At 42.0% G+C, this 27,214-nt stretch overlaps 1 protein-coding gene across 2 annotated transcripts in view; it reads left to right on the top strand.

The window, feature by feature from the left end:
* shcbp1 (SHC SH2-domain binding protein 1) overlaps positions 1-26,576 on the top strand; it is a 33,079-nt gene extending 6,503 nt beyond the window's left edge. Inside the window, exons 5-13 of one of the 2 annotated variants that reach the window (XM_079497724.1) lie at positions 683-778; positions 4,837-5,067; positions 8,626-8,803; positions 9,235-9,355; positions 14,652-14,783; positions 16,853-16,971; positions 21,897-21,983; positions 22,413-22,524; positions 25,099-26,576. In XM_079497724.1, coding sequence (XP_079353850.1) covers positions 683-778; positions 4,837-5,067; positions 8,626-8,803; positions 9,235-9,355; positions 14,652-14,783; positions 16,853-16,971; positions 21,897-21,983; positions 22,413-22,524; positions 25,099-25,436 — 1,414 coding nt within the window. In that variant the 3' untranslated portion in view covers positions 25,437-26,576. Of the gene's footprint in view, positions 1-682; positions 779-4,836; positions 5,068-8,625; positions 8,804-9,234; positions 9,356-14,651; positions 14,784-16,852; positions 16,972-21,896; positions 21,984-22,412; positions 22,525-25,095 lie in introns of both variants that reach the window. The other variant, XM_079497723.1, reaches the window with a different exon arrangement.
* Positions 26,577-27,214: the final 638 nt, after the last annotated feature.

Here is a 27,214-nt window from a genome sequence, read left to right as displayed (position 1 = left end):
AGCTTGTAGATCTGCTATTTTTCAATAGCTAAAGTATAACATAATGCTTAAAACACAGGGTTTCCTGCCCAGACTGGATTAGGCCACGTATCCCCATTTTGATAGTGTTTATCTCTGGGACCCCAATCATCAGTGCAAATTTAACTCTTGTCCGTTTGGTTCCATTTGTACACTGAGTTACAGACGTCCATTTCATTCCTAAAGATCAATCTTATTTTTTTGGGGGCGGTCCCCAGATTATTTTCAAAAAATTATAAATAAATCAAATATAAACATTGTTTTTTGGGGGGGTTTGTTTGAGGGGCAACAGCCACTCCTATATGTCCAGCTTTTGGTGTATGTAACCCAAATGTTCTCCCAACACAAACATTATATGCCATTGACAATGAATGGACAATTTTGAGTGTTTGTGCAAACACAAACATTGTGTAACACAAACATTGATGACTAAGGTGAGGACGGTGATGGTAATCTGGTTTATAGACAAGACGAGGGTGTCACGAGACAAGACATGGCCAAAGGCTGGGTTCCCCAGCCAAAAAAAACGTTGAACGAACCCCTGTTCTAAAACCACGATATGACCATGATATATTTACATGGCAAGGAAGAGACCTTGGGTCTGCAGCAGCAGAGAAGATAAATGTCATCTATTTATTCTCTTCCATTTCCGTCTTCTCCGCAGGTTCTTCTGCAAGCACATCTGGAGGAAGTGGGACGAAGAGGACGAGGATGACGAGTTTGACTACTTTGTCCGCAGTCTGGAGCCTCGCCTCAGACTGTGAGTGCAGCACCTGTGTGTTTGTGTGGCTGACCTGAGGGGTAAAAGCACCTGTGTGTTTGTGTGGCTGACCTGAGGGGTAAAAGCACCTGTGTGTTTGTGTGGCTGACCTGAGGGGTAAAAGCACCTGTGTGTTTGTGTGGCTGACCTGAGGGGTAAAAGCACCTGTGTGTTTGTGTGGCTGACCTGAGGGGTAAAAGCTGCTACCATCTATCCTTATATAAAATCATTGCTGTCGGGAGGACACCTCATAACTCAATCTTTAAGGTTTTTTTTTGGCATACATCGGTGCTATTGAACACCCTTTACGTCTGCGTGTTGTTTCGAAAATATTGAACCAATGGAAAGTAGTAAAAAGTGCTTTGGACAAAACCTCTTAACTGCATTGGACCCTCAAAATGTCTGCTAAAGCAACTAACTCCACCACCTCTCCCCCTCTCATGGAAGTAATTGACAATATATAGGGGCAGCGGTGGCCTAAGGGTTAGAGGAGCGCCCTTGTTGCCGAAAGGTTGCCGGTTCGATTCCCCTGTTTCTATGTGCAGGGTGCCTGAAAATGAGCACCTGTGCTCAGCTACTTCCCTGGGTAAATAAAGGATTAGAATATATATATATATATATAAAGTCACAACACCAACTTTGACAAGGCTGTATTGCTTTGTTTTAAAAATATAAGGTTTTCTTTATTTCGTGAAAAGTTTATTCCTGAAAAGTGAACATTTTGGAGTTATGAGGTTTCCTTCCGACAGCATATATATATATATATATATATATATATATATATATGAGGGGTATATATATATATATATATATATATGAGGGGTATATATATATATATATATGAGTGTGTGTATATATATATATATATATATATATATATATATATATATATATATATATATATGAGTGCAGTCAAGTTGCTGCAGTTCAGCCCCGCTTGATTGACGTTTTTGACGTATCGTTTTTACCTCGTGGACCAAAAGCACAAGAATATAAAACTACACCCGAATGAGGCAGTTTAGTTAGAGCTGTCTGTAGTTGTATATGTTGACCACTTGAGGGCACTATGTCCTAGGAGAGCACACATTATGACGCTGCAAAGTTATTTTTCTTTTATTTATGTTTTCTTTGAGCATTTTTTTCAGATGTTTGGTGCTAGGAGGTCGTGGGGGGTGATGATGACATAATGCTTACTAAGGCTGGTGATCTTCTTCTGGATGTGAACTTCCCATATGCTCCGTTTGAGCCAAGTTCAAGTTCTCAGTCGCCATGACTGATTTCAATCATTTGGATTCTGGAGATGCCAGCATTTCTTCTAATTAACCCATTCTGGATGGGAACACCTTTTGGTGTTTTAAGCATTATGTTATAGTTTAGCTATTGAAAAATAGCAGATCTACAAGCTCATAGTGCGGCACCGAGTGCCGCGCTACGAGCTTGTAGATCTGGAACGACCTGGAACAACATATATAGAAACACTGATATAGAAACAGAGATTTTTCAGAAAACTGTCAGGATTTAAAAGACATTTGTAGAATCGAGGTCTAAACGGGTTAAGGCTAAGAGGCACCACATTAACCACCGTATTCTTATTCATCACTATTCGCCGGAAAATAGCAGACGCGTTGTTGTAGATCAGCTAATTCTCCCTCAAAAGATTTGGTGTAGGGAGAAAATAGAGATGACCTAGTACAGAGCCAAATGTCAAAGTGTTTCCACATGCTGAAGGTTTAAGTGGTTGTGAAAATGCATATTAACATGAATCCAACATATTACTGTAATTGAAACGCTAGTGTATAAAAAATCAACATGAATTTGTATTGTCTTATGAAGTGTCTATAAACATGTTTAATCTACAACACAATTTTATTACAATATGTAGTGTGGGGGTGGGGGGTCCCTGGCTGCTTCATCTCTCTCTCTCAAGGGGTCCTTGACCTAAAAACGTTGAAGACCCCTGCTGTAGGTACTGTGTGTGTGCTCAACACTGGGATTAGATTCTTCACCTTGCCTTCCTGTTCTCTTATACTTATGATCTTGTCTTTCTCTCATCACTTGTTTTTTCCACTTCCCTGAGCATTCTGTTCCCTCTGTGTCACTTTTCATTTAAATCTGTTTTTCTCATTTGACTACTATTTTGTCTTTTCCCTTTTTGACTTTTCCTGTCATAACCTTCTTCTGTGCTTGTCAGTTGTCACACTCTCCAGCCTCTCTCTCCACTGTGCTGAACGTGCTTGGTCCTCACTGCTAGGGCTGTGTCACAATCACCAAACTTTAGTTGACGATTAGTTGTCATAGAAATAATTGTGTGATTTTATGTCATTGTGTAACTTAACAGTTAATTACTAATCGAATTAATCGAAACGTCTCTGCTTTTGCATGTAAGTAACAGACAAGACAGTGCACTTTCCATTTGATTCTATTTCTCATACAAAGATGCCATTGCCTGGCCCTGTATCGCAATTTCGCAAATGGTCAAATAACTATTTGATTATGGAATATAATATGCCTTTTGTATTCTTTTTGTATATCGGCAAAGTGTAGATTTTTATCTTAGACATTGAGGGAAATTAAGATTCTCCATTTCTTTTTCAACGCGGCTTATCAACTAACCGGTGAATCAATCGACTTATCAATTAACTATTGATGCATTAATCGATAATTCGGAAATTCCCATTCCTAATTTGCACCTTTTTAGGCTTTGTAAGCAAAAATTGCAGGTCAGATATATGACAAATAACGCAAATATATACAAAGTCTACAGAAATGTTCCAAGAAATTAAAACATAATGTAGGCAGGCTTTATATTAAAACATTTTATAGCCAATGTATAAGCAGAGCTCATATAACGCATTGCGACACATTGTCAGCTTAGGTGAGCTGTTAACAGAGAAAATGCCTGCAAGGCGAGTGCTGGATATCAGGGCAAGGATAAAAACACCCGCACACCGTTTTATAGCTCCAAAGAACGTAGGACAGAGGCCAGATTCTACAAAATGTCTTCCAAATCATTACAAACCTATGTTTCTATGTCAGTGGTTCTCAAACTATTTCATGTCAAGGACACCCAAAATTATATGTAATTGGCCGCTGACACTCATCTGAAAATATGTTGTTCCAGGGACCCAACCCCCCAGAAGCAAAGATTTAAATAAAAAATGTTCGCTGTGAAAGAATATAATTATGTTCAAAAATGTGCACATGTTTTCACGATTCCACCCACAACGTTTCGACCCTTAGGTCTTCCTTCATTCAATTATGATTCGTTGAGCCTCCCAGTTTGAACGTTTGTCAAAATCTTTCATATTTGTTGCCCACACATGCCCCAAAATAGACACCAGTTTTGTGGACGACCACGTAGGAAATAATTATGGAAATGTGACATTTCTGTTAATTTCCTCCCAACTGTTTTTAATACGGATAAATGGAAACTATTCTAATGATTATGCAAAATACTTTGTGTTACCTGAAATAATTGCAGTTGATTAATAATTGTGACAAGCCTTCTTCACTGCTCCCGGTAAGGTTCTGAGTCGAGGGATGTCATTTGGAAGCTTGTTGCACACTGAAAATAGACCATCTGCAAGCTCGGAACACGTGTTTATGTTGGGACTCGGAGCTTGTAGATCGTCTATTTTCGGTTATTTTAATATTAAAGACTATTTGAAGTAGTCAAACTAGCAATAGAATCCATGTTTAGAACGAAGCATCTTCGATAAACGTAATGATCCCAGATATTTCATAAAAGCAACTGTTAACACTTTTATTTTTTTCTAATGACGTGTTTAGCGTACTTCAAATAGTCTTTCCATTATACATTCTAGCCATTTGAAAATAGCCGATCTGCCATTTTCAAAAGATTTTTATACATTTGAAAATTTGTGAAATGGGACATTCTGCATAGTGAGTACTTTCTACTTTTAAGTATATTTTGATGCAGATACTTTGGTACTTTTTACTCAAGTACATTTTGAATTCCCAACTTTTACTTGTAACAAAGTAGTTCTACGTATTGATACTTTTTACTTGGAGTAAAACAAAAGTACTTTTTTCCCCAGGTACTATGACATCCTGGAGGACCGTGTGCCCACAGGCCTGGTGGCGGAGTACCACTCGCTGCTGTCGCGCTGCTCGCAGCGCTTCCACCAGTTCTCGTCGCTGCGCAACGACCTCAACAGCGACTCTGAGTCAGAGCTGGACAACGTGTCCATGGTGGAGGGCCTCCGGCTCTACGAGGAGATGGAGACACTCCGACGCAAGCTGCGCATCATCGAGAACCCGCTGATACGGTAAGGGTGAAAGAGCTGCGCGTCATCGAGAACCCGCTGATACGGTAAGGGTGAAAGAGCTGCGCATCATCGAGAACCCGCTGATACGGTAAGGGTGAAAGAGCTGCGCATCATCGAGAACCCGCTGATACGGTAAGGGTGAAAGAGCTGCACATCATCGAGAACCCGCTGATACGGTAAGGGTGAAAGAGCTGCGCATCATCGAGAACCCGCTGATACGGTAAGGGTGAAAGAGCTGCGCGTCATCGAGAACCCGCTGATACGGTAAGGGTGAAAGAGCTGCGTGCGTGTCAGGGGGGCGCCCGCTGGCCTAGTGGTCCATTGGCTAGATATTTATCAAATCCACATGCGGTACCCACTTTCACTTGAATATAAATAGCAGATCTACAAGCTCACAACATGTCACGATGCCCCGTGTTGTGAGCAAAATTATTGGAAAAACACAAAATGATGGAGATGCAAGGTTTCTGCTGGACAACGTTCCGCCACAAGGAATGTAATTACCTTCTGCTCCTGGCGGATTGATCCGTCAGATAAGCTTTATTATTGATATCAAACCGGATCGCTGATTTATATTTTTTCATTATTATTTTGGCTTGGCCTTTCCTTCTTTAGCGATCCTAGACCGGGTTGCGCAACCTCGCCCCCGCCCGCATCCCATTATACAGGCTGACTAAAAGCTGAATAACTCGAAATCTACGGAGCTCTCCGTGGTTTGGATAAAACGTGCGATGTTCGGAGGTCTTTGCTGATAATCCGGTGGTCTAGATGGAAACATTGGCACTTTCTAGAGCAAGGATGGCTATAGTTTAGCTGTTAATCCACCATCATTTATTGATAAATTGTGCTAGAATTCACGCCAGCATTTTTCCCTGTTCAGCTCTTATTTTGAAGAGCCACATTTCCAGACCGGAAGGGATGAACTTGTTAGGGTGTGTGAAGATGCAAGATCTCTTCCTTGTTTACCGTCCGGTCTAATGGAAGGCATCACAGAGTCTGTTTTGACCAAAAATGCCATCTGGCACAAGGAATAGGAGATGCAGGCGATCGAAAGAAACATAATGGGTGTTTATGGGCACGATGATCATGATGGCGCGATCCTGTGTTATTGACAGCACCAGCTAGCAACCCCATGCTAACATGAGTAGCATTATGACTTGATCAATCAAAAGCACTATACAAGCCCAATTGTCGTAGAGCTACGGCAATGGCGTTAAGCGTAACATTGATTAATTGCCTTTAATGTACGTAGATTAATGGCAATGGCAGACTTTGTGTTAATGTTATCTTTTTTTGTTCTCTTTATTTGTATTACATCCAGTGCTGTTATTATTATTAATATTGTGTCTTATTGTATTGTTGGTACAGTCTTGCAGAACATGTCACGCATGTTTAGTTGCTTTGAACCCTGTTGGATCTAAGATTCAAGAGGGTTAGGGTCATCTTCACCCCAGAATAGCGATGCTAAGGATTTTGAGTGGTTAAAATGCCATGCGGTCAAGATAGACCTAACAGCGGTAACAAACTGACTGAGCAGCAAAAGTCTGTATTCTGGTGGATACATGAAGGGCGAGGTTACACCCCCCGGAACCTCTTGAAAATAGAGAGGAGGAGGAGTAGTTGAATCATGCAAGAGAGAGAGCTTTTTTTTTTACCGAGGCCATTGGCCTCGACCCCTGTCTGTCCCAGAGTCGGAGAAGCAGCTCATAACCATAGACGTCTGAATGCAAATCAGACCATTTACTACCGCCAAGGAAAACTTACAAGACTAAGATCAAAGTCAACGTCAATTATTTATCCCACCAGTTGTGAAACTTTTTGACGTCAAGGTTCCATAGCAGTTCCTTAACTCAGAGTTATGGAACTGTATGGGTCCAGTTAAAACCCCCTAGGGTCCCTGGACCCCACTTTTTTTTTTAGAAGTTTGCCCTTCAATGTCCCATGCGGACGATATTAACATATTAGCAGACACGGTCTGCATTGTTCCACGTACCCTTTGGAAACACCCATTTCACCTCGAGTTACCTCAATTACCGTACTTCAAGACTTATACGAGTTGTATTACTCAAAAACATGACTCATGTCTCATGACTCTTATAGTATTTAAGTGCTACCTTAGACTGTTCTAAGACTTCTCATTGTTGCTATTTCAGTAAATTGTTGCTAGGACACATGTGAAAACCACTAGCAAATTAAAAGCAATAATGGTTAATAAAAAAATAATGATGATAAAATAATAATAAAATATGAGTACGGGCACTTTTTTCTTGCCTAGCTAGTTAGCGAACTAAGAGCTGTTTCTCCGATAGTTTTTGGGTTTCCATGGTAACGGTAAAAAACCCACGGGCTGGAATGTCAGTGGTGTTACTGCTTGAAGAATGAAAGTGTCTAATGACTACCTCTTTTTGACTAATATGCTTGTGCTGTATCTCGTGTGTGTGTGTGTGTGTGTGTGTGTCTCGTACTATACCTCTACCAGCAGAGGTGGAAACGTAATTAAGTACATTTACTCCACTGCGGTTATTTGAAAACGTTGGTTACACGTTACTTTGACGATTTTTGATTATGATTATTATTGAAACATTTACCACTAGTTCTATGTTATACTCGGGGGGGGGGGGGGGGGGGGATCCGAAAATTGGCGATCTACAAGCTCATAATGCGTCGTCGCATCGTGACTCGTTGTGTACTTGTAGTCTGTAGATCGTCGTCAATTTCTTTGAGTACTAATACTTGTTTTGCACTTGTACTCAAGTCAAATAGCTGATAAAACTAAGGCTTAATATATTGACAATTTTGTCAGCAAATAAAAATGCTGAAAATAGCCGATCTACAAGCGGCTATTTTCAGCATGCAACCAAGTCTAAAATCAGCCATTGCGACGCCAGCAAGGCACGCCAAAATACATTTTAGTCGACTAAATCTACGGTTGATTTAGTCGAAACATTTTGGTTTGTAGTACTAAAATATGACACTACAACTAAATGAAATTTCATTCCAAAGACTACGAAACTAAAAGATCTAAAATGTTGCTGTCATAAAATCAACACTTCCACCACTGTCTGTCTTGTCTGTCGATGCCACCAGGCATAGACATATATAAAGGCTAGATGGCTCAAGGCGGAGTCTCTGACGTAGTTCACCCGGCGGCCATCTTGCTTCGGGACTACAGTACAGTATGTTCAATGGGCAGCTCAAACAAAAACAGTCATAACTCGCTCAAATCTTGTCGGAGTTATGAACGGGTTGGTTTATTACAAACGTTGTCAACGTCGCTATGATTCAGGACGCTTATCTGCTTAATTTTGTTGTTTTATATGAACTTCGTATAAAAGCATACACGTATGCAGACGTCTCTGACGTTTATAACAAACCAAACCGTTTGAAAATCGGTTGAAAATTGAGAAAGTTATGGCTATTTAAAAAGTACATGCCCCATAGACACAATGTTATGCTGCCCCGAGGTAAGTTGGCCGCCACGTAGCTACGTCGCTCTCCATTGGCCAGAGCGCGGGTGAGCCATCTAGCTTTCTTATATATATATATCTATGCCACCAGGTATGTGCTGGGCTACCAGGGCAGCAACAGGCAGCAGTTCGTCCAGACGCGTGGGCCCAGGGCGTCCGGGGGCCACGTGGTGCACGTGGTCACGGCCTCCACCACCGCAGGCCAGCTGCTGTGTCTGCTCCAGGACAGACTGCAGCCGCTCTGCTCCGACGAGCACACCGAAATACAGGTAAGCACAGGACTGTGGGGGCACCCGCTGGCCTAGCGGGCACCCAGAAATACTGTGGGGTGCCTGCTAGGCCAACAGTATTTCTGGGCGCCCCACAGTATTTCTGGGCGCCCTACAGTATTTTCAAATTAATTGCCCAGTCTTAAGTGTGCAGATGAACCACTGCTAGATTCGGCATGTACTGGCGAGATGAAAAGGCTGGTGGTTAGCAGTAAAGACTCATTCATAGTCTGGATTTTTGGTGGTGAGGTGACCACCAATTAGAGTAATATTTTCTCCATCCATAGACGCATACAAAACAGAAAAAAAACACGGCACGCCATCTTTAACATAAAGAGGTTTTTACAAGTGATGAAGAGATGATGAAGTCACTGGAACGTCCTCGTAAGTAACCCCCTGACACCACCACGTGTGTTGTGTTCCATGTTTAGTTCCACAGTGACCCAGTGCTGGCCATAGGTGCGTGTTACCAGGGCGACACGGTCATTATCCTGCCAGGACATTACTGCGTCTCCAGCTCCATCTTCTTACCAGACTCCATCACAATAGAAGGTATGTGTGACTTTCAGTCTCTTAACCCATTAACACATTGAGACCTAATAAGTTCGATTCTACAAATGTCTTCTAAATTATGACCGTTTTCAGTGGTTCTCAAACTATTTCATGTCAAGGACCCCCCAAAATTATATGTAATAGGCCTCCGACCCCCATCTGAAAATATGTTGTTCCAGGGACCTCCCAGAAGCAAATTTGAGTGAAAAATGTCCGCTCTGAAAGAATATATGTTCCAAATGTGCGCCACATTTTCACGATTTTTCAAAAAATAGCAGACCTACAAGCTCGTAGCGCGGCACTCGGTGCCTCGCTACGAGCTTGTAGATCTGCTATTTTTCAATAGCTTTTAGATCTGCTATTTTTCAATAGCTTTTCAATAGCTAAAGCATAAAAGCATAACATAATGCTTAAAACACCAAAAAGGGTTCCCGTTCAGAATGGGTCAACACATTGAGACCTGAGACCAGCTTCTCTTCAAATGTCTTGAGTTTTCTGAAAGATTTGTGTTAAAACCGTTCCCTGGGAAAGAATTCAAAGATCGACACTAAAGTGGTTAAACGCTGAGGCGACACAGATGCGTTGCAGGTCTTAGTGGATTAAGACCTGAGGCTGATTCTTCGGGTTTCATGAAACCTCTTCTCTCCATATTTTAACTTTTCTGTTTTCTTCGGGAAATTAACGCCTTACTTTGATCACAAACATGCGACGTGTTTTGTGCTTCTGGATCTGCTACTTTTGCTACTTTTTTTTAAATTTGACTCCTGAAAAGTAACAGTTCACCAACGCTATACCAAAAACTATTTTGGAGTTTTCCACCCGACAGACTGAAATGACACCGATGCGTTCCTGCTTTTAATGGCTTAAAGAACCGTGTCATCCGATTTTCAACCCATCTTCATAATTGGTCCTCACTAATGCTCGCTCCGTGGGCACATCCATCCAGAAAAAATGTGTGTCCACACGAGAAAAAAAAACAGCCCAAAAAGGACACGCTGCCTGTAGTGTATATGCCCGGTCTGTGTGTCGCTTTTAGTAAACTAGACAGACAACTAGTAAGAATCACTAGAAGTGAATGCCCTAGCTAGCCATACCCTAGGTGGGGTTGGCGAAAGGGCCTTTCTGTGTGGAGTTTGCATGTTCTCCCCGTGGGAGGGTAGGTACCCTTACAAAAAACATGCAGTAATCCTGGTCTCTTAACTGCCTCCCCCTGGCCAGCGGTCGTGCTATGGCGTCATCGGTTCAGGAAATATGCATATTTGGTTGTAAACATTGGAGGCGCAAGTTTTGCATATTTCTTCACTCTCGGGGGCCCGTTTAAAAATGTGCGTATTCGGTCACTCAAAACATGCCGGCTTGGTGTGGATTAGAATGTCCTTCTAATGTGTGAGGGGGCTGCAATTTGTCACGGCAGTTTTTAAATATCCCTTTTTAATTTGAAGAAAATTGTATTCTCATTAGTGTCTTACTCCTAGTGTGCAGGGGCCCCTTGCAATACCCTCATGGCCCCTCAGCGCACCCTGGCCCACAGGTTGGGAATGGCTGATTTAAAGCAGTGGTTCCCACATTTTTTTTGCCTGTAACCCAAAACAGATATGAGATATTCGCCCAAGACCCAAACTAGTGAAAATGGCAGATCTACAAGCTAACAACGCGGCGTGACGCGACGCGGTGTTAGCTTGTAGATCTGCTTTTTTTCCCACTACTTCTTAAACATTTGTTTTCTCATTTTTGGAATTCTTAGATTTGTCTGAAAATCACCTTTTTAGCTTTTTTGGGGGAAATGTTTTTTTTTTGTAATAATAATAATAATTAAAAACAAATCCAGTGTTTGGTAAACAGTGATTTATAAGGGATTAGGTGATAAATAAACAGCTATAGTACCAATGTGGAACTAAGTTCAGCTAGTCCAACTTGGAGCTCATTTTTGCATTAATCCCCTTTTTTTGTGTGGCGTCGAATTTAATGTCTGTCACACTCATATAAATTGTAATTGGAGACCATCTCCTTGCCCCCCCCCCCCCCCCCCCCCACAGAGTGTGATATCAGAGAACTGAGAAGTGCTGTGAGTTGAGATAAAGAGGGGGGGTGACGGGAGAGGAGCAGCTCAATTAGTTCTCTGCTGCCAACATTACCACAATGAAACACTACTGAAGAAACCTTTGATACCTGGCCACGCATAAGCACGCACGCACGCACACACACACACTGCAGCAGCACCACTGCATGCAAGTGTGCAATGCATTCATAATTGCGAACGCAATGAGCGATTACTATGGACGCCTGCCTGGCTTGTCTGTCATGCTGTAACACCACCCGCCCGCCACCAGAGCTGTAACTAACACACACACACACACACACACGCACACAAAAACTTTAAAAAAAAATAAAAAAAGAGAATAAAAAAAGGTCTGTGCGTTCACGCAACTTACTTGTATATATCTATGCTCGAAACATGCTCCTGTCCTCAAGGATGCATACACACTTACACAACGGAAATGTATATATTTGTATTACAACTGTACATTACAACTGCATTAAAATGCATATACCGTACCTAAGTATACAGTACTGTATATCATCGTTGTCGGGCTCTCTTCTCCATGTTTTCTTAAATGAACGTCGTACTTGGTCACGCTGCAGTGTCACACAAACAAGCGTCAAAAGTAGCAGATCTGCAAGCTCGAAACGAGGCACAAAGACACGTTTTGATTTGCTTTTTTGTATTATCCTGAAAAGTAACAATTTTGGATCCGACTGAGACAATATACTAGAGTTAAAGGTATATTCAGTGATTTCACTTAATTCAAATATCACTTATTTTTTGGTTTTGTTGTGGTAATCCTTCCTACTATAGAGTGTGCTGACCATATACAGAGTTCCTCCCTGTCCCCAGTTAATAGTTCAATGTTGAAAATGAGTGGTTTTCCCCTTTTTAAAGTTGCTCATCTGTTGTCTCTCTGGCGGGCACAAAGAAATGCTCATAAATATACATGGACTGGACATGCCTGAAGTTGGCATGTCATTAGTGAATTTGAAATGTGTTGGCAAGATTTACACCAACAGACTACATGTCATTGACTCGATACGAGTTTAATTAACTCTCTAAAAGAGTTTAATGAATCTCCCTAGTAAAGTTAATTAAACTCATTAGTTATTTAACAGATTGACAAATGAGCACAAAGTCCGCTTTTTTTTTTTTCTCCACAAAATGAAGCCGGTTTATCAGTGAACATTTTAAGCCAGACAAGAACTTGAATAGAGGTTCTATGTTCTCCCTCGCTCTCTGTCTTTCTCGTCTCCCTTTCTCACAAACGCACAACCGATAAAAGGTACATATTTTGTGTATCTGAAACGTTTGCATGGCTTCAATGTGGATTAATCTGATCAACAGTGACTAAAACATTCCTGGAGTTATTCCAAAGTCAACGTTTTGTCTTTAAATTAACCCTCATTTATTTCAGACTAGCCTGGTTCACTGTATATTACACTGGAGACCATTAGGTGATAAATAAACAGCTATAGTACCAATGTGGAACTAAGTTCAGCTAGTCCAACTTGGAGCTCATTTTTGCATTAATCCCCTTTTTTTGTGTGGCGTCGAATTTAATGTCTGTCACACTCATATAAATTGTAATTGGAGACCATCTCCTTGCCCCCCCCCCCCCCCCCCCCCACAGAGTGTGATATCAGAGAACTGAGAAGTGCTGTGAGTTGAGATAAAGAGGGGGGGTGACGGGAGAGGAGCAGCTCAATTAGTTCTCTGCTGCCAACATTACCACAATGAAACACTACTGAAGAAACCTTTGATACCTGGCCACGCATAAGCACGCACGCACGCACACACACACACTGCAGCAGCACCACTGCATGCAAGTGTGCAATGCATTCATAATTGCGAACGCAATGAGCGATTACTATGGACGCCTGCCTGGCTTGTCTGTCATGCTGTAACACCACCCGCCCGCCACCAGAGCTGTAACTAACACACACACACACACACACACGCACACAAAAACTTTAAAAAAAAATAAAAAAAGAGAATAAAAAAAGGTCTGTGCGTTCACGCAACTTACTTGTATATATCTATGCTCGAAACATGCTCCTGTCCTCAAGGATGCATACACACTTACACAACGGAAATGTATATATTTGTATTACAACTGTACATTACAACTGCATTAAAATGCATATACCGTACCTAAGTATACAGTACTGTATATCATCGTTGTCGGGCTCTCTTCTCCATGTTTTCTTAAATGAACGTCGTACTTGGTCACGCTGCAGTGTCACACAAACAAGCGTCAAAAGTAGCAGATCTGCAAGCTCGAAACGAGGCACAAAGACACGTTTTGATTTGCTTTTTTGTATTATCCTGAAAAGTAACAATTTTGGATCCGACTGAGACAATATACTAGAGTTAAAGGTATATTCAGTGATTTCACTTAATTCAAATATCACTTATTTTTTGGTTTTGTTGTGGTAATCCTTCCTACTATAGAGTGTGCTGACCATATACAGAGTTCCTCCCTGTCCCCAGTTAATAGTTCAATGTTGAAAATGAGTGGTTTTCCCCTTTTTAAAGTTGCTCATCTGTTGTCTCTCTGGCGGGCACAAAGAAATGCTCATAAATATACATGGACTGGACATGCCTGAAGTTGGCATGTCATTAGTGAATTTGAAATGTGTTGGCAAGATTTACACCAACAGACTACATGTCATTGACTCGATACGAGTTTAATTAACTCTCTAAAAGAGTTTAATGAATCTCCCTAGTAAAGTTAATTAAACTCATTAGTTATTTAACAGATTGACAAATGAGCACAAAGTCCGCTTTTTTTTTTTTCTCCACAAAATGAAGCCGGTTTATCAGTGAACATTTTAAGCCAGACAAGAACTTGAATAGAGGTTCTATGTTCTCCCTCGCTCTCTGTCTTTCTCGTCTCCCTTTCTCACAAACGCACAACCGATAAAAGGTACATATTTTGTGTATCTGAAACGTTTGCATGGCTTCAATGTGGATTAATCTGATCAACAGTGACTAAAACATTCCTGGAGTTATTCCAAAGTCAACGTTTTGTCTTTAAATTAACCCTCATTTATTTCAGACTAGCCTGGTTCACTGTATATTACACTGTATATTACAGTGAACCAGGGAGAAAAACACAGCTGAAATCTTTGTTTTGAATAGGTGTTCCTTTGCGCTGGTTTAAGGAACGGCTAGAAGCTGTTTCAGCCGATCAGATTGCTTCCTTGAAACGAGCTGTTGTATAATGTGTCATTCTGTCTGGTCAAGGGTTCGGGCTGAGTGACGAAGTGGTGATCGAGAAGAAGAACAAAGGAGATTCGTTTGTGGAGTCCATGGGAGCCAACGTCAAGATCTCCAACATCAAGTTCATTGAGCATGACGCCATCGAAGGCATTCTGTGTGAGTCTACTGGCCACTAATTTATCACAACACGCATTTGAACTCGCAGCCAAGGACAAACATCCCACAGCGTTGTGGTCTCGTACATTTGTGCTATTATGAATTGTATGAAAATTATTAACAAACATTAACAAAAAAAAAACATAACAAAAAATATGTTTCGGGGAACTGGAACGAATGGCATAGACTGGCATATTTGCAGATACCATCATTCATTTTAGGCAGTATCGGCAGCTTTTCCGATACTGGTATTGGTATCGGAAACGACTCTAAAAAAGGATACTGCTGGGTACCGTAAAGATTAGTGCTGCATTATTCTTGCTCAAAATGTGAATCTCGATTTTCATCCACAAGAATTGAGATCTCGATTCTATTTTGTTTCCATGAAAATATTTATTGTCTTTAGTCCGTAACTTTGCTGAACATTACTACATTCAAAATGTGGCACCTGGAGCCAACTACTGTGGCTTTAAACAGACAACATCGACAACAAGTGCTTGACTTAAACCTCTCTCGTGTAGCAAAAACATAAGAGTAACTAAATGGAATGGGATCAACTGGACCCAATCTAAAAGGTCTTTGCTACTGTGGGTGTTGTTATGACCATGACCTACGGGGGTACCACCAGACGCCACAAAAAAACAAGGGAGATGTAGTTAAAAAAGCAAAAGTGATGCATATTAAATATCTAAAACAGAAGCTAAACTGGTGGGATGTGTAAACTGCTTGCAAATGTATGTTTAAAGCCGTGGTAGATGTATCGCTCATTTCATTGCTTCATAAAAGATGACTGGGGTGGGCGAGTGGGCAATTTACGCCCCCAAACAACACCTCAGTAGGCTGCACAAAACGGAATGAGTCACCGAAAAGTTCTGTCACCTAGCATTTAGAGAGACTGAATTACTATTAAATTATAGACATTTTCAAGTGCAAGCCCCGTCATTGTCTCATGCTGTAGTGTGGAGGAGGAGGACGTGGGCTTTTAGTTGCACATAAAAGCACATTAGTTTGAACATTATTTGAGTTAAGTTTGTTTGCTGTTGTTGTAGTCAATTTGAAATGTCTAAATAATTTGCGCAGGACCTACTGTGCTTCTTTCTATGAGAATTAATCATTTGTAGGCCAGGTCATCTTTGTAATGAAAACCAAACATGCATTGATAATAGTTGCATATTGAAGTCTATTTTATTCACATTTAGTTTTCTTGTAGCCTATTACAGTGCAATAGCTATTTCTCAATTGACATGGGTCTATATCGGCGTGTGACTTGGGATTTTGGGATGTGTGACACATTGCAATACATCCTCACTTTCGGACAGAAATCTTTTATATACATTTTTTTTTGTAAATCACCCTACTTTTCAGTGGTCTTCAACCCTTTTTCATGTCGAGGTCCAATATTTATTCAGCATTTGAGCCATGGAGCACCGTTTGATGACATTTAACCTGCCAGACCCAAAACTAAAGAATATGTCCCCATTTCCATGATGGTGCCATAGGAGAGAGAACAGGCAAACGTTGATCAAAATAACAGTTCTTCTACATTCTCTAATTGTGTAGACTTCTTGTAAATTAAATTAAGTAATGCAGACGTTTTGACTGAGCTTGTACGGTTGCCATGTTTAGAATTTGAATCCTGAAAAGTAACAGTTTTCCAACGACAAACGATATCCATCTATACAAAGATATATGAATAACATTTTAAATGTTCTATATCAGTATTTCTGCCAATACAGAGGACTGTAGGGTATACAACAAATATTGTTAGGGTATAAAAATATACCCTAACAATATTGACATTTTAACCACTTTGAACCTGGTGTCCTTTATTTGGGTATTATTATTATTATTTACACACATTTTCAAAAATGGTAGTCACTAGCTTGTGTATTATATCTACAGTTTTTGCTATGAATCCCCTTGAGTAAGTACCTACCTACCTGCTGGTACGGCTTTGAGATTTTGACTTGCTCATTGGTGTGCCTCGTGCACCGCTGCTCTAATGAATATGAATGTTTTAGACGTCGAGTAAGATCTCCTCTCCCTCTCCCTCTTCCTCTCCTCTCCAGGCGTGCGTCAGGGGAGACTGGAGATGGAGAACTGCGTGCTGCAGTGTGACACCACCGGTGTGATCGTCCGCAGCTCGGCACAACTCGCCATGAGCATGTGTGATATCTACGGCTCCAAGGTGACTGTTTGACCCATTTGGTTTAACCCATTTAGACCTGACGTCGAAATAAAAAAACAGACTTCTAAATCTTTTTTTTTTGTTATGTTTTTTGCGGCTTTCGCCTTCATTTTATATTTTTTATAGAGAGACAGACAGTAGGTTGACAGGAAATGGGGGAGAGAGATGGGGGAGTCACATGCAGTAAAGGCCATCGGGATCGGGAGTCAAACCCGCGGCACACTGCCGGATTCGGACTACCGGCCAAGGTGCCTGGACCGCTGAGCTACGGCCCAGGCCGACTTCTAAATCATGACAGTTTTCTGAAAAACCTATGTTTCTATGTCGGTCATTCTCAAACATTTTCATGTCAAGGCGCGCTATGAGCTTGTAGATCTGCTATTTTTCAATAGCTTAAAGTATAGCATAATGCTTAAAACACCAAAAGGGGTTCCCGTTCAGAATGGGTAAAAAAGAAAAAAAAACGGGAGGGAAATCTGTTTTTGCTTCTGGGGATCGAAGAACCTGGAATCGGTTCTATCGTATTTGGAACTGTTTCTGGAACCGTTTTGCCATCATAATTTTGTCGGATCTGGCGTGTGGACTTGACGTCTGCTATACAATTACTATACCAGTGGTTCTCAGATGATTTACTTTCACTCTGAGAAAGTCACAGTGTACAGTTCCATTTGTACTCTCTCAGAGTTACAGACGTGTAAGGGTCCATTTGGTTCCATTTGTACTCTCAGAGTTACAGACGTGTAAGGGTCCATTTGGTTCCATTTGTACTCTCTCAGAGTTACAGACCTGTGAGGGTCCATTTGGTTCCATTTGTACTCTCTCAGAGTTACAGACGTGTAAGGGTCCATTTGTACTCTCTCAGAGTTACAGACGTGTTGGTCCATTTGGTTCCATTTGTACTCTGAGTTCCAGTACAGACGTGTAAGGGTCCATTTGGTTCTATTTGTACTCTCTGAGTTACAGTACAGACGTGTAAGGGTCCATTTGGTTCCATTTGTACTCTCTCAGAGTTACAGACCTGTGAGGGTCCATTTGGTTCCATTTGTACCCTCTCAGAGTTACAGACCTGTGAGGGTCCATTTGGTTCTATTTGTACTCTCTCAGAGTTACAGACGTGTAAGGGTCCATTTGGTTCCATGTGTACTCTCTCAGAGTTACAGACGTGTAAAGTTCCATTTGTACTCTCAGAGTTACAGACCTGTGAGGGTCCATTTGGTTCTATTTGTACCCTCTCAGAGTTACAGACGTGTAAAGTTCCATTTGTACTCTCAGAGTTACAGACCCGTGAGGGTCCATTTGGTTCTATTTGTACTCTCTCAGAGTTACAGACGTGTAAGGGTCCATTTGGTTCTATTTGTACCCTCTCAGAGTTACAGACGTGTAAAGTTCCATTTGTACTCTCAGAGTTACAGACCTGTGAGGGTCCATTTGGTTCTATTTGTACTCAGAGTTACAGACGTGTAAGGGTCCATTTGGAATCCCGTATATGTACTGCACGGTGTTCTCTCAGCCCGGCTTCAAGTTCATTCTGTCGGCAGTGAAGCCTAGCAAATATGCGGTGGTTTGGAAGAGACACAACTTAAGACGACTTCCAAGGAGGAACAAGACAACCTCTGAAATCTCTGTCTTGTGTCACCGTTCATAAACACAACCTATCACTAGAAATGGGAAATGCCTCCATATATGTCTGTCACACAAATTCCCCACAGCGTGTCGCGGTCTCAATATCGAGATATTCATTTAACATCTGTTCCACTTCCAGCAGTGCTGCTGGCACCAGTGTTGTTGGCTCCACACTGCTTGGATGGAAGTTTATAAATAAGCTGCCAAATGACCCCAACGAGCCGTCTATTTCTCCGGCCCCAACCCCTGCGCTACCGCACACACACACACACTCGCACGCACGTGCACGGCACAGAGGAGAGCCGACCACTGCAGAAACTGTGTATATGAAAATGCTAAAAATTGATTTTGTCTTTGGATCTCCCAACAAGGGTGTCCTGTGGGAGTCCCATTTTGGACTGAGGCCGATTCTAAAAACGCCTTCTAAATCATGACCTAAATTTTCTGAAGAACTTCAAATATTTGTAACTGTACATACTGTACAGAACCCCAAGAGGGGTTCCTGTCCAGAAGGGTTATAACGCCAAAAGGGGTTCCCGCCCAGAATGGGTTAATGCAACAACTACGTGACATAATTCACTATTCATCAGTTTGTTTAGAAACGAGCTGCGACACAGTCCAGCAAAGCGTTTCTCTCTCCAATTCTCCATGTGTCCCCCTCACGCCAGTCTGTCTCCATGTGTCCCCCTCACGCCATTCTGTCTCCATGTGTCCCCCTCACGCCAGTCTGTCTCCATGTGTCCCCCTCACGCCAGTCTGTCTCCATTTGTCCCCCTCACACCAGTCTGTCTCCATGTGTCCCCCTCACGCCAGTCTGTCTCCATGTGTCCCCCTCACGCCAGTCTGTCTCCATGTGTCCCCCTCACGCCAGTCTGTCTCCATGTGTCCCCCTCACGCCAGTCTGTCTCCATGTGTCCCCCTCACGCCAGTCTGTCTCCATGTGTCCCCCTCACGCCAGTCTGTCTCCATGTGTCCCCCTCACGCCAGTCTGTCTCCATGTGTCCCCCTCACGCCAGTCTGTCTCCATGTGTCCCCCTCACGCCAGTCTGTCTCCATGTATCCCCCTCACGCCAGTCTGTCTCCATGTGTCCCCCTCACGCCAGTCTGTCTCCATGTGTCCCCCTCACGCCAGTCTGTCTCCATGTGTCCCCCTCACGCCAGTCTGTCTCCATGTGTCCCCCTCACGCCAGTCTGTCTCCATGTGTCCCCCTCACGCCAGTCTGTCTCCATGTATCCCCCTCACGCCAGTCTGTTTCCATGTGTCCCCCTCACGCCAGTCTGTTTCCATTTGTCCCCCTCATTTCCATATCGAGGACGAGCGACTTCTGCGCAAGCCGTGAGCACGAGCCACTGTAGTATGAAATGACTTTTTAGAGACTAAATAAAATGGAGTTGGAGACGGACCCCTCCCGAACAGATTATTATTATTTTTTCTGCTTTTAAAATGGTATGCATTGGCCTTTAAAGGGGAGACTACATTAGTGTGGTTACCCTGAGGGGAAAAAAGACTATAGTAATTTATTTATTCTGTATAAACGTTTTTAGTGTCCCTGTGACATCATGTGGGTCAATGCATCATCATCATACTGTACTTGCAGGATGCAAGACTCGAAGCTTGAAATTGTCTGTGCAACCACATTTGCAATTTCCCATAAATGTGCCTTCCTAGTTAATTACTATCAACTTGCCTTAAAAGTTTTTGTGTACGAGGACACTCCAATATTGCTAATGTGACAATATTGTATTATGACTATCTTCAATATTTTGTTTTTGGTAAAAAAAATAATAATTAAATGGCCGATCTACAAGATCACAACGTGTTGCAACTCGGTGCATTTTGAGCTTGTAGTTTGGCTAGGAAACGGCTTTCGTAAGCAAAACGGCCACATTATCACACCCCACTGGGTGCTTGTCAATGCACATGGGGCATTCTGTACATGAAAATGTACAGTGCAATGCACTGACTTCACATGAACTGTATGTGCACAGATCAGAAAATGTCTAATGATAAAAGACACAAAATAAAAAAAAAGTGACATGTCAGACAGGAATTGAATAGGGAGAATGCTTAAAATATGCATTTAACCCATTGAAACCGGGAAAGCGTCTGTGTCACTTTAGATTTTAGCTATATTTTGTATATAAATTAGGTTGGCTATTCAAAAAGAGCAGATATACAAGCTTATAGTGTGTCACTGGTGCCATGCTGTGTATGTGTGTACTAGGGCATTAAGCAACTAGTCGACTATTCAACTAGTCTACTAGTAAATCCACTAGTCGACCTTGTTGGTACTAGAAGAGAAAAAACAACGTTTTTTTTCTGATTTTGTAGGCTTCAAGATCCGGTAGATTATAGTCACCAATGTACAGTTTTGTACAAATATATATATATATATATATTTATTTACATACAGCACTACAGTGTGTAATGGTAGTGTATGTGTGTACACTACAGTGTGTAATGGTAGTGTATGTGTGTACACTACAGTGTGTAATGGTAGTGTATGTGTGTACACTACAGTGTAATGGTAGTGTATGTGTGTACACTACAGTGTAGTGTATGTGTGTACACTACAGTGTGTAATGGTAGTGCATGTGTGTACACTACAGTGTGTAATGGTAGTGCATGTGTGTACACTACAGTGTGTAATGGTAGTGCATGTGTGTACACTACAGTGTGTAATGGTAGTGTATGTGTGTACACTACAGTGTGTAATGGTAGTGTATGTGTGTTGGTGCAGGGTGTAATGGTAGTGTATGTGTGTTGGTGCAGGGTGTACACTACAGTGTGTAATGGTAGTGTGTGTGTTGGTGCGGGCGTGGAGGTGTATCCTGTGTGTAATGGTAGTGTATGTGTGTTGGTGCAGGGTGCGGGCGTGGAGGTGTATCCTGGGAGTGTTGTGTAATGGTAGTGTGTGTGTTGGTGCAGGGTGCGGGCGTGGAGGTGTATCCTGTGTGTAATGGTAGTGTGTGTGTTGGTGCAGGGTGCAGGCGTGGAGGTGTATCCTGGGAGTGTTGTGTAATGGTAGTGTGTGTGTGTTGGTGCAGGGTGCAGGCGTGGAGGTGTATCCTGGGAGTGTTGTGTAATGGTAGTGTGTGTGTGTTGGTGCAGGGTGCAGGCGTGGAGGTGTATCCTGGGAGTGTTGTGTAATGGTAGTGTGTGTGTGTGTTGGTGCAGGGTGCAGGCGTGGAGGTGTATCCTGGGAGTGTTGTGTAATGGTAGTGTGTGTGTTGGTGCAGGGTGCAGGCGTGGAGGTGTATCCTGGGAGTGTTGTGTAATGGTAGTGTGTGTGTTGGTGCAGGGTGCAGGCGTGGAGGTGTATCCTGGGAGTGTTTGCAGTCTAGTAGGGAACGGCATCCACCACTGTAAAGAAGGAATACTGATCAAGGTGACAACGCACACACACACACACACACACACACACACACACACACACACACACACCAGTCTACAAGCTCACAACGCGTCGTGCTGCAACGCATTGTGATCTTGTAGATCTGCTATTTTCAGCATGCAACCAAGTGTAAAATTACTTATACTGGATCTCTTGTCCACTAGTCCCTTCCTAACGTTTTAGTCTAGATTTTATCTGTTGACGAAATTGTCGGTATATTTAGTCTCAGTTTTAGTCATCATAGCTTAGTTTTCATTTAGTTTCCATTTAGTTTTCTTCAGTGGAAAAAAGGTAGTCGACGAAAATTTTTCGTCTTAGTTTTAGTCGACGAAAACAACACTGACACACACAGTCACACACACACACTTTGGTGGCCTTCTCTAATCCGATCTAACACCGTCTGTTGTGCCGTGTCGCTCTCAGGACTTTGCCGACGTGCTGGACGTAATGCCTCGCATCACCATGGAGAACAACGTCATCCACAACAACGAGGGCTACGGCGTGATCCTGGTCAAGCGCAACGGCGCCGCAGAAGGTGAGAGAACCTGTCCCCTCCGCACATCGGCCCCAAAAAGCCCCGATTCTGTACCGTAAAGGCATATTATACAACGGGTCGTTTCGAGGAAGCAATCTGATTGGTTGAAACAGCCTTCTAGCCGTGGTTCAAACGAGCACCACTCCACACCTAATCAAAACAAAGAATTCAGCTGCTCTGTTCTCCCAGAGCGCAGCAAACGCGGTGGCTATGCTAGCTAGTTTCTTGGGACATTTGTGGTCGTAGTGACTACATCTGTCATTAAAAAAATATGTTTTTTACATTTTCTTAGTTTTAAGGGTAACTGTTGTATAATTGCAATATTACACCCGAGGGGGTATATTACACTTCTAGCATCGCAGGCGTGCATTAATGACGTTAAACCACCCCCTCGAGTGTAATATTGCTTCATTCATAGTCCAGTTTTCGGTGAAGAGGTGACCACCGAAACGGTCGTTAGTGAAAAAAACAGATGTGTTGTGTGAGCGGTGACCACGTTGACGTCACGTTGTAAAATGGTAAATGGTGCATTTATATAGCGCCTTTATCCAAGGTGCTTTACATAGATTGTGCATTACATTCACCCATTCATACACCGATGGCAGCGGAAACCATGCAAGGCACCAACTAGCACATCGGGAGCAATTAGGGGTTCAGTGTCTTGCTCAAGGACACTTCGACAGTAACTCTGGGGGAGCTCGGGTTCGAACTGGCGTTCGAACTGACGTTGTAGTTTTCGGTGGTCACCTCTTCACCCAAAACTAGACTATGAATAAGCCCTATTAACACATTAATGCCCAGCCCTCTAGGCGAGATTGTGGTGCTAGTGACCAGAGAAATCCGCGAAATAAGCAGAGAAGGAGGGTCACTTCGCCCAAGCCGGATCTGTAGTGTAGGCATAGGGTAAGGACGGACCATCGCCATGTAGGCCGTTTCTACAATGGATAGCGGTTTCGAGTGGAAATCAACCCATAATCACCAGTAGGTTACTTATCAAGACTATCTTCTCGACCTACTGCACATGCTGGGAGCCTACTGACAAACCCTCATAACCTAAGCTAAACCTAACCGCAAACGCAGAGCAGCGCAGTCACTTCCGTGTTTCCTAATCGCAACCAGTAAGCTCGATAAGATCGTCTTGATAAGTAACCTACTGATGATTATCGATTGATCACATTCGAAGCGGGTGCAATTTGGATGGCCTATGGATGCTAGCAGCGGAAGCTAACGGAGGCTAAAAATAAGGTAAATTAATATTACAAAAAAATAGAAAATCTAATCTCGTGTTTCTCGCAGATGGCTAAAATGGGATTAATAACTTAATAACGAAAATGTTCGCTTAAAAATATAAGCAGTGAATTGACACTGATTTTGTGCCTAACTTGTGCCTAACCTAATAAAAATAAAGAAAAAAGCAGATCTACAAGCTCACAGATATAAAATATGGTTAAAGTGGTGATTGTGACGCTATATTAACTTAATTTTGCTGGGGACCGCCTGGTACCCTCCCAGGGACCCCTGGAAGTCCGTGGACCCCATTTTGAGAACTGCCTTAATATGTGTGAACCAGGGCTTTATCTGACAATCATTTAAGCGATTCACCTATGTATTTTATTTTTATTCTTAAATGAATCTGTGATTAATTTAACAATATGATTGTTAAATTAGGAAATAACATACATGTGTACTAAAGATATTATTATTTAATGTTATAAGTACACTATGTAATATTTATATATTAAATATTTTACCCATTAATACTAATACTACTAATATTTTTAATTAACTAATATAATTAATTAATCGAGTTTCAAAGACTCTCTCTTGGTCCATATGATTTTGTGGATTGTGAGGCACTTACTTTTTTTGGTTAGAGTAGAGCTGGAACCAATTCAAGTAAAAACATATTCATGAATCCCCCAATCTTCCATAAAACTCATACGTAGTGGTATTTGCACAGATATTTGCATACACAAGATTAGTGAATGAGGCCCACAGAGAGCTCTTAATCAGATTTTGTTTTGCTTCATTGCAACTTAAAAGGTAGATGTTTACGATTCTGTTTTAAACAGAATACTAAACAGTAAACATTACTTTTTATGAATTAATTCTCTTCAACATCTAGCTCAGTGGCTCTCAAAGTTGGGTCCTTGGGGAGCTTCCAGTAACAAAATGTAATACAGCATCACAATCATTAGAACCACTTGATCCATTTTACATGTTGGATATTCAAAAATAGCAGTTGTACAAGCTTCTCAGTGCGGCACAAAGAATCTTTGAAAAAATGTTTTTGGAAAACATTTAATAATTCTGTTTATTTATTTTTACATTAAGCATCTTCTCTTCCAGGGGGTCACTGCCATGGCACAAAACATTTTCAGATGGTGGTCTGTGGTCAAACATATCATGTTGGGTGTCACTGCCGGGATGAAAAAGTTTGAGAACCACGGATCTAGCTAAACATGAGTGGAGCAGATTCATCAGTTTGCTTATAGTTTGAAACTTGAAATAATAAATAAAAATAATGATTTGTACTTTTCCCCACCTCTTCTCTGGACGACTCCGCAAAAGTAGAAGCTAAACCGGCAACCCAAGACATGTTCGAAGCAGCCCCTGCAGAAAATCCACCAGCTGTCACGACAGAAGAATGTCCCTCCAAGACGTCTTCCACTCTGATGTCCTCAGACCCCTCCACCTCCTCCATCTCAGCCGGCTGCAGCACGCCTGAACTCCCGTCCGGGTCCACGGCGAGCCGGAAGCTGCAACTGGTCCGACAGCTGAGCCGCAACAAGGAGCCCGTCTCCACGCAGGCCGACGAGGGTCTGATGGAGCGTCAGGAGATGTTCGTCTCCATCAAGGGCAACGAGTTCAAACGCAACGGCTTGGCCAACTTTGGAACGTTCCTCTATTGATGGATGGAGGATGAAACGGGACTTGTTGTTGGTGAGGTCCTTGCAACACGGGGAGCAGTTGGTTTGATTCTTTTTTGCATTATTTTAAAACTGCTTTTTTTGTGTGTCATGAGTACATCCGCACAGAACACAAATATTTTATTTCCAAAATGAGGCAAATCTTTCCACCGCAAATACAATAATTAATCTATACCGACGAGGCTTCACAAAATGAATAGTTTGATGTGAAATATTCACAGAGGTATTTTCAGATCATTTATTTGTCACACTCCTCGTGGGTAAGGACCTGCATGCTTGATTTTTTACTTGGTTGTGCGCCCGTGTTGCGCACTGAAAATGGCAGATCAGCAATCTCACAACACATCCCAGCGACGCGCGTTGTGAGCTTATAGATCGGCTATTTTCAGTGCGCAACAGTATTGCTCAGGCTTTGATGTCTGTCAGTGGAGTCACATGCTGTGAATGGATTCCCTGTCTTACATGCACAAACACACTTTGATTTGAATTCTCTAGGCTCTCGACTAAAAACGTTGGCTGCACTGGCTAGTTGGGTATATATTATTTAACTATAGATCTTTTAATTCGGGATGTTCCATACTCCCATTGTTATGTCTTAGTTTCGGTTCTGAGTTATTGTATATTAATTGCCGTCCGATATGTTGTTCCGATCTGATATTTTGACTCTTTGTGTACAGGAGGGGGGGAGGGGCTGTAGCTGATACAGATTCATCGAAATGCACCTTGATGTCTATTTCGGGACAACCATTTATTTTAAGAGGGGGTTTTTTAACGCAACTTTCTTCGATGAGATACACTTGTAGTTTTTAAAATATATTTTTTTCAGCTCTCGCCCAGTTTGGGTATAATAAACTGAACTACACTTAAAATGGCTGCCTGTTTCCACAAGTGCAATTGAGTTGTCTCACTATAGTCACTGTTCTGGGTGATGTTTATCCACGCTGTGTGGCACGATGTGTTTTGCGTGATGGAGATTTATGATTGTTAAGAATTGCACATTTACTTCTGTTTTCCTACTGTATGTTCTCGTTCCACAATGGTTTTGTTCTCTCACTCTTATGGGCTTTTTTTCCCTGTGTGAACATTACTGGCCAGGTATGAATAAAATGTACTAAAAACCAATTGAAAATGTTCTCCTTAGTTTGGCCCTGGATGTCGTGCTCTGCTATTGTTGAACCACAAACCTTTTGATGGTCACTTGTGCTGCAGGAGAAGGTGCATATTTCATCTGAATGATTGACAGGGTTCACAATCAATGATGCAAATAATACTCTGTCGTCACAGCAGCAGGACATGGGTTGTAGAGTACAGTATCTGGATGGCCATAACCAACATTATGTTGGTTATTGCCATAAAAGGCAGCACAATTTGCTGCAGAGGCTCATATCACACAGCACGACAAGGGGTGAGAGACACCATCCCACACTGGATTTGTTATAAAGAATCAAATACGGTATACATACGTATGTTAAATATATTTATCAGCCTTCTGACATTTATCTTACCATTCCCAACAACAATATAAAAACATGGCATATTTTGGACATGGTTTAATGGTGCTTTCTTTGAAGGCCGGGCGGTAGATGTGGTAGGACGGTGGCAACTGGTGAGTGCCAGCTAAATGTGCAACATGAGCAGAGAAGAGGTCTTGTTGATTTTGGCTGAAAGTGAAAGTACTCAAACCCCCGGCTCTGCTGAGGCCTACTAGAGATGCGATCAGTGTTTTGATTAGCGGGAGCTTTTTATTTTATTATTTTGTT

Source organism: Electrona antarctica, assembly GCF_951216825.1.
Source record: "Electrona antarctica genome assembly, chromosome: 3".
In the NCBI taxonomy this organism is placed as follows: domain Eukaryota; kingdom Metazoa; phylum Chordata; class Actinopteri; order Myctophiformes; family Myctophidae; genus Electrona; species Electrona antarctica.
Note: the sequence above shows the minus strand (reverse complement) of the source record. Positions and strands in the feature narration are given on the sequence as shown.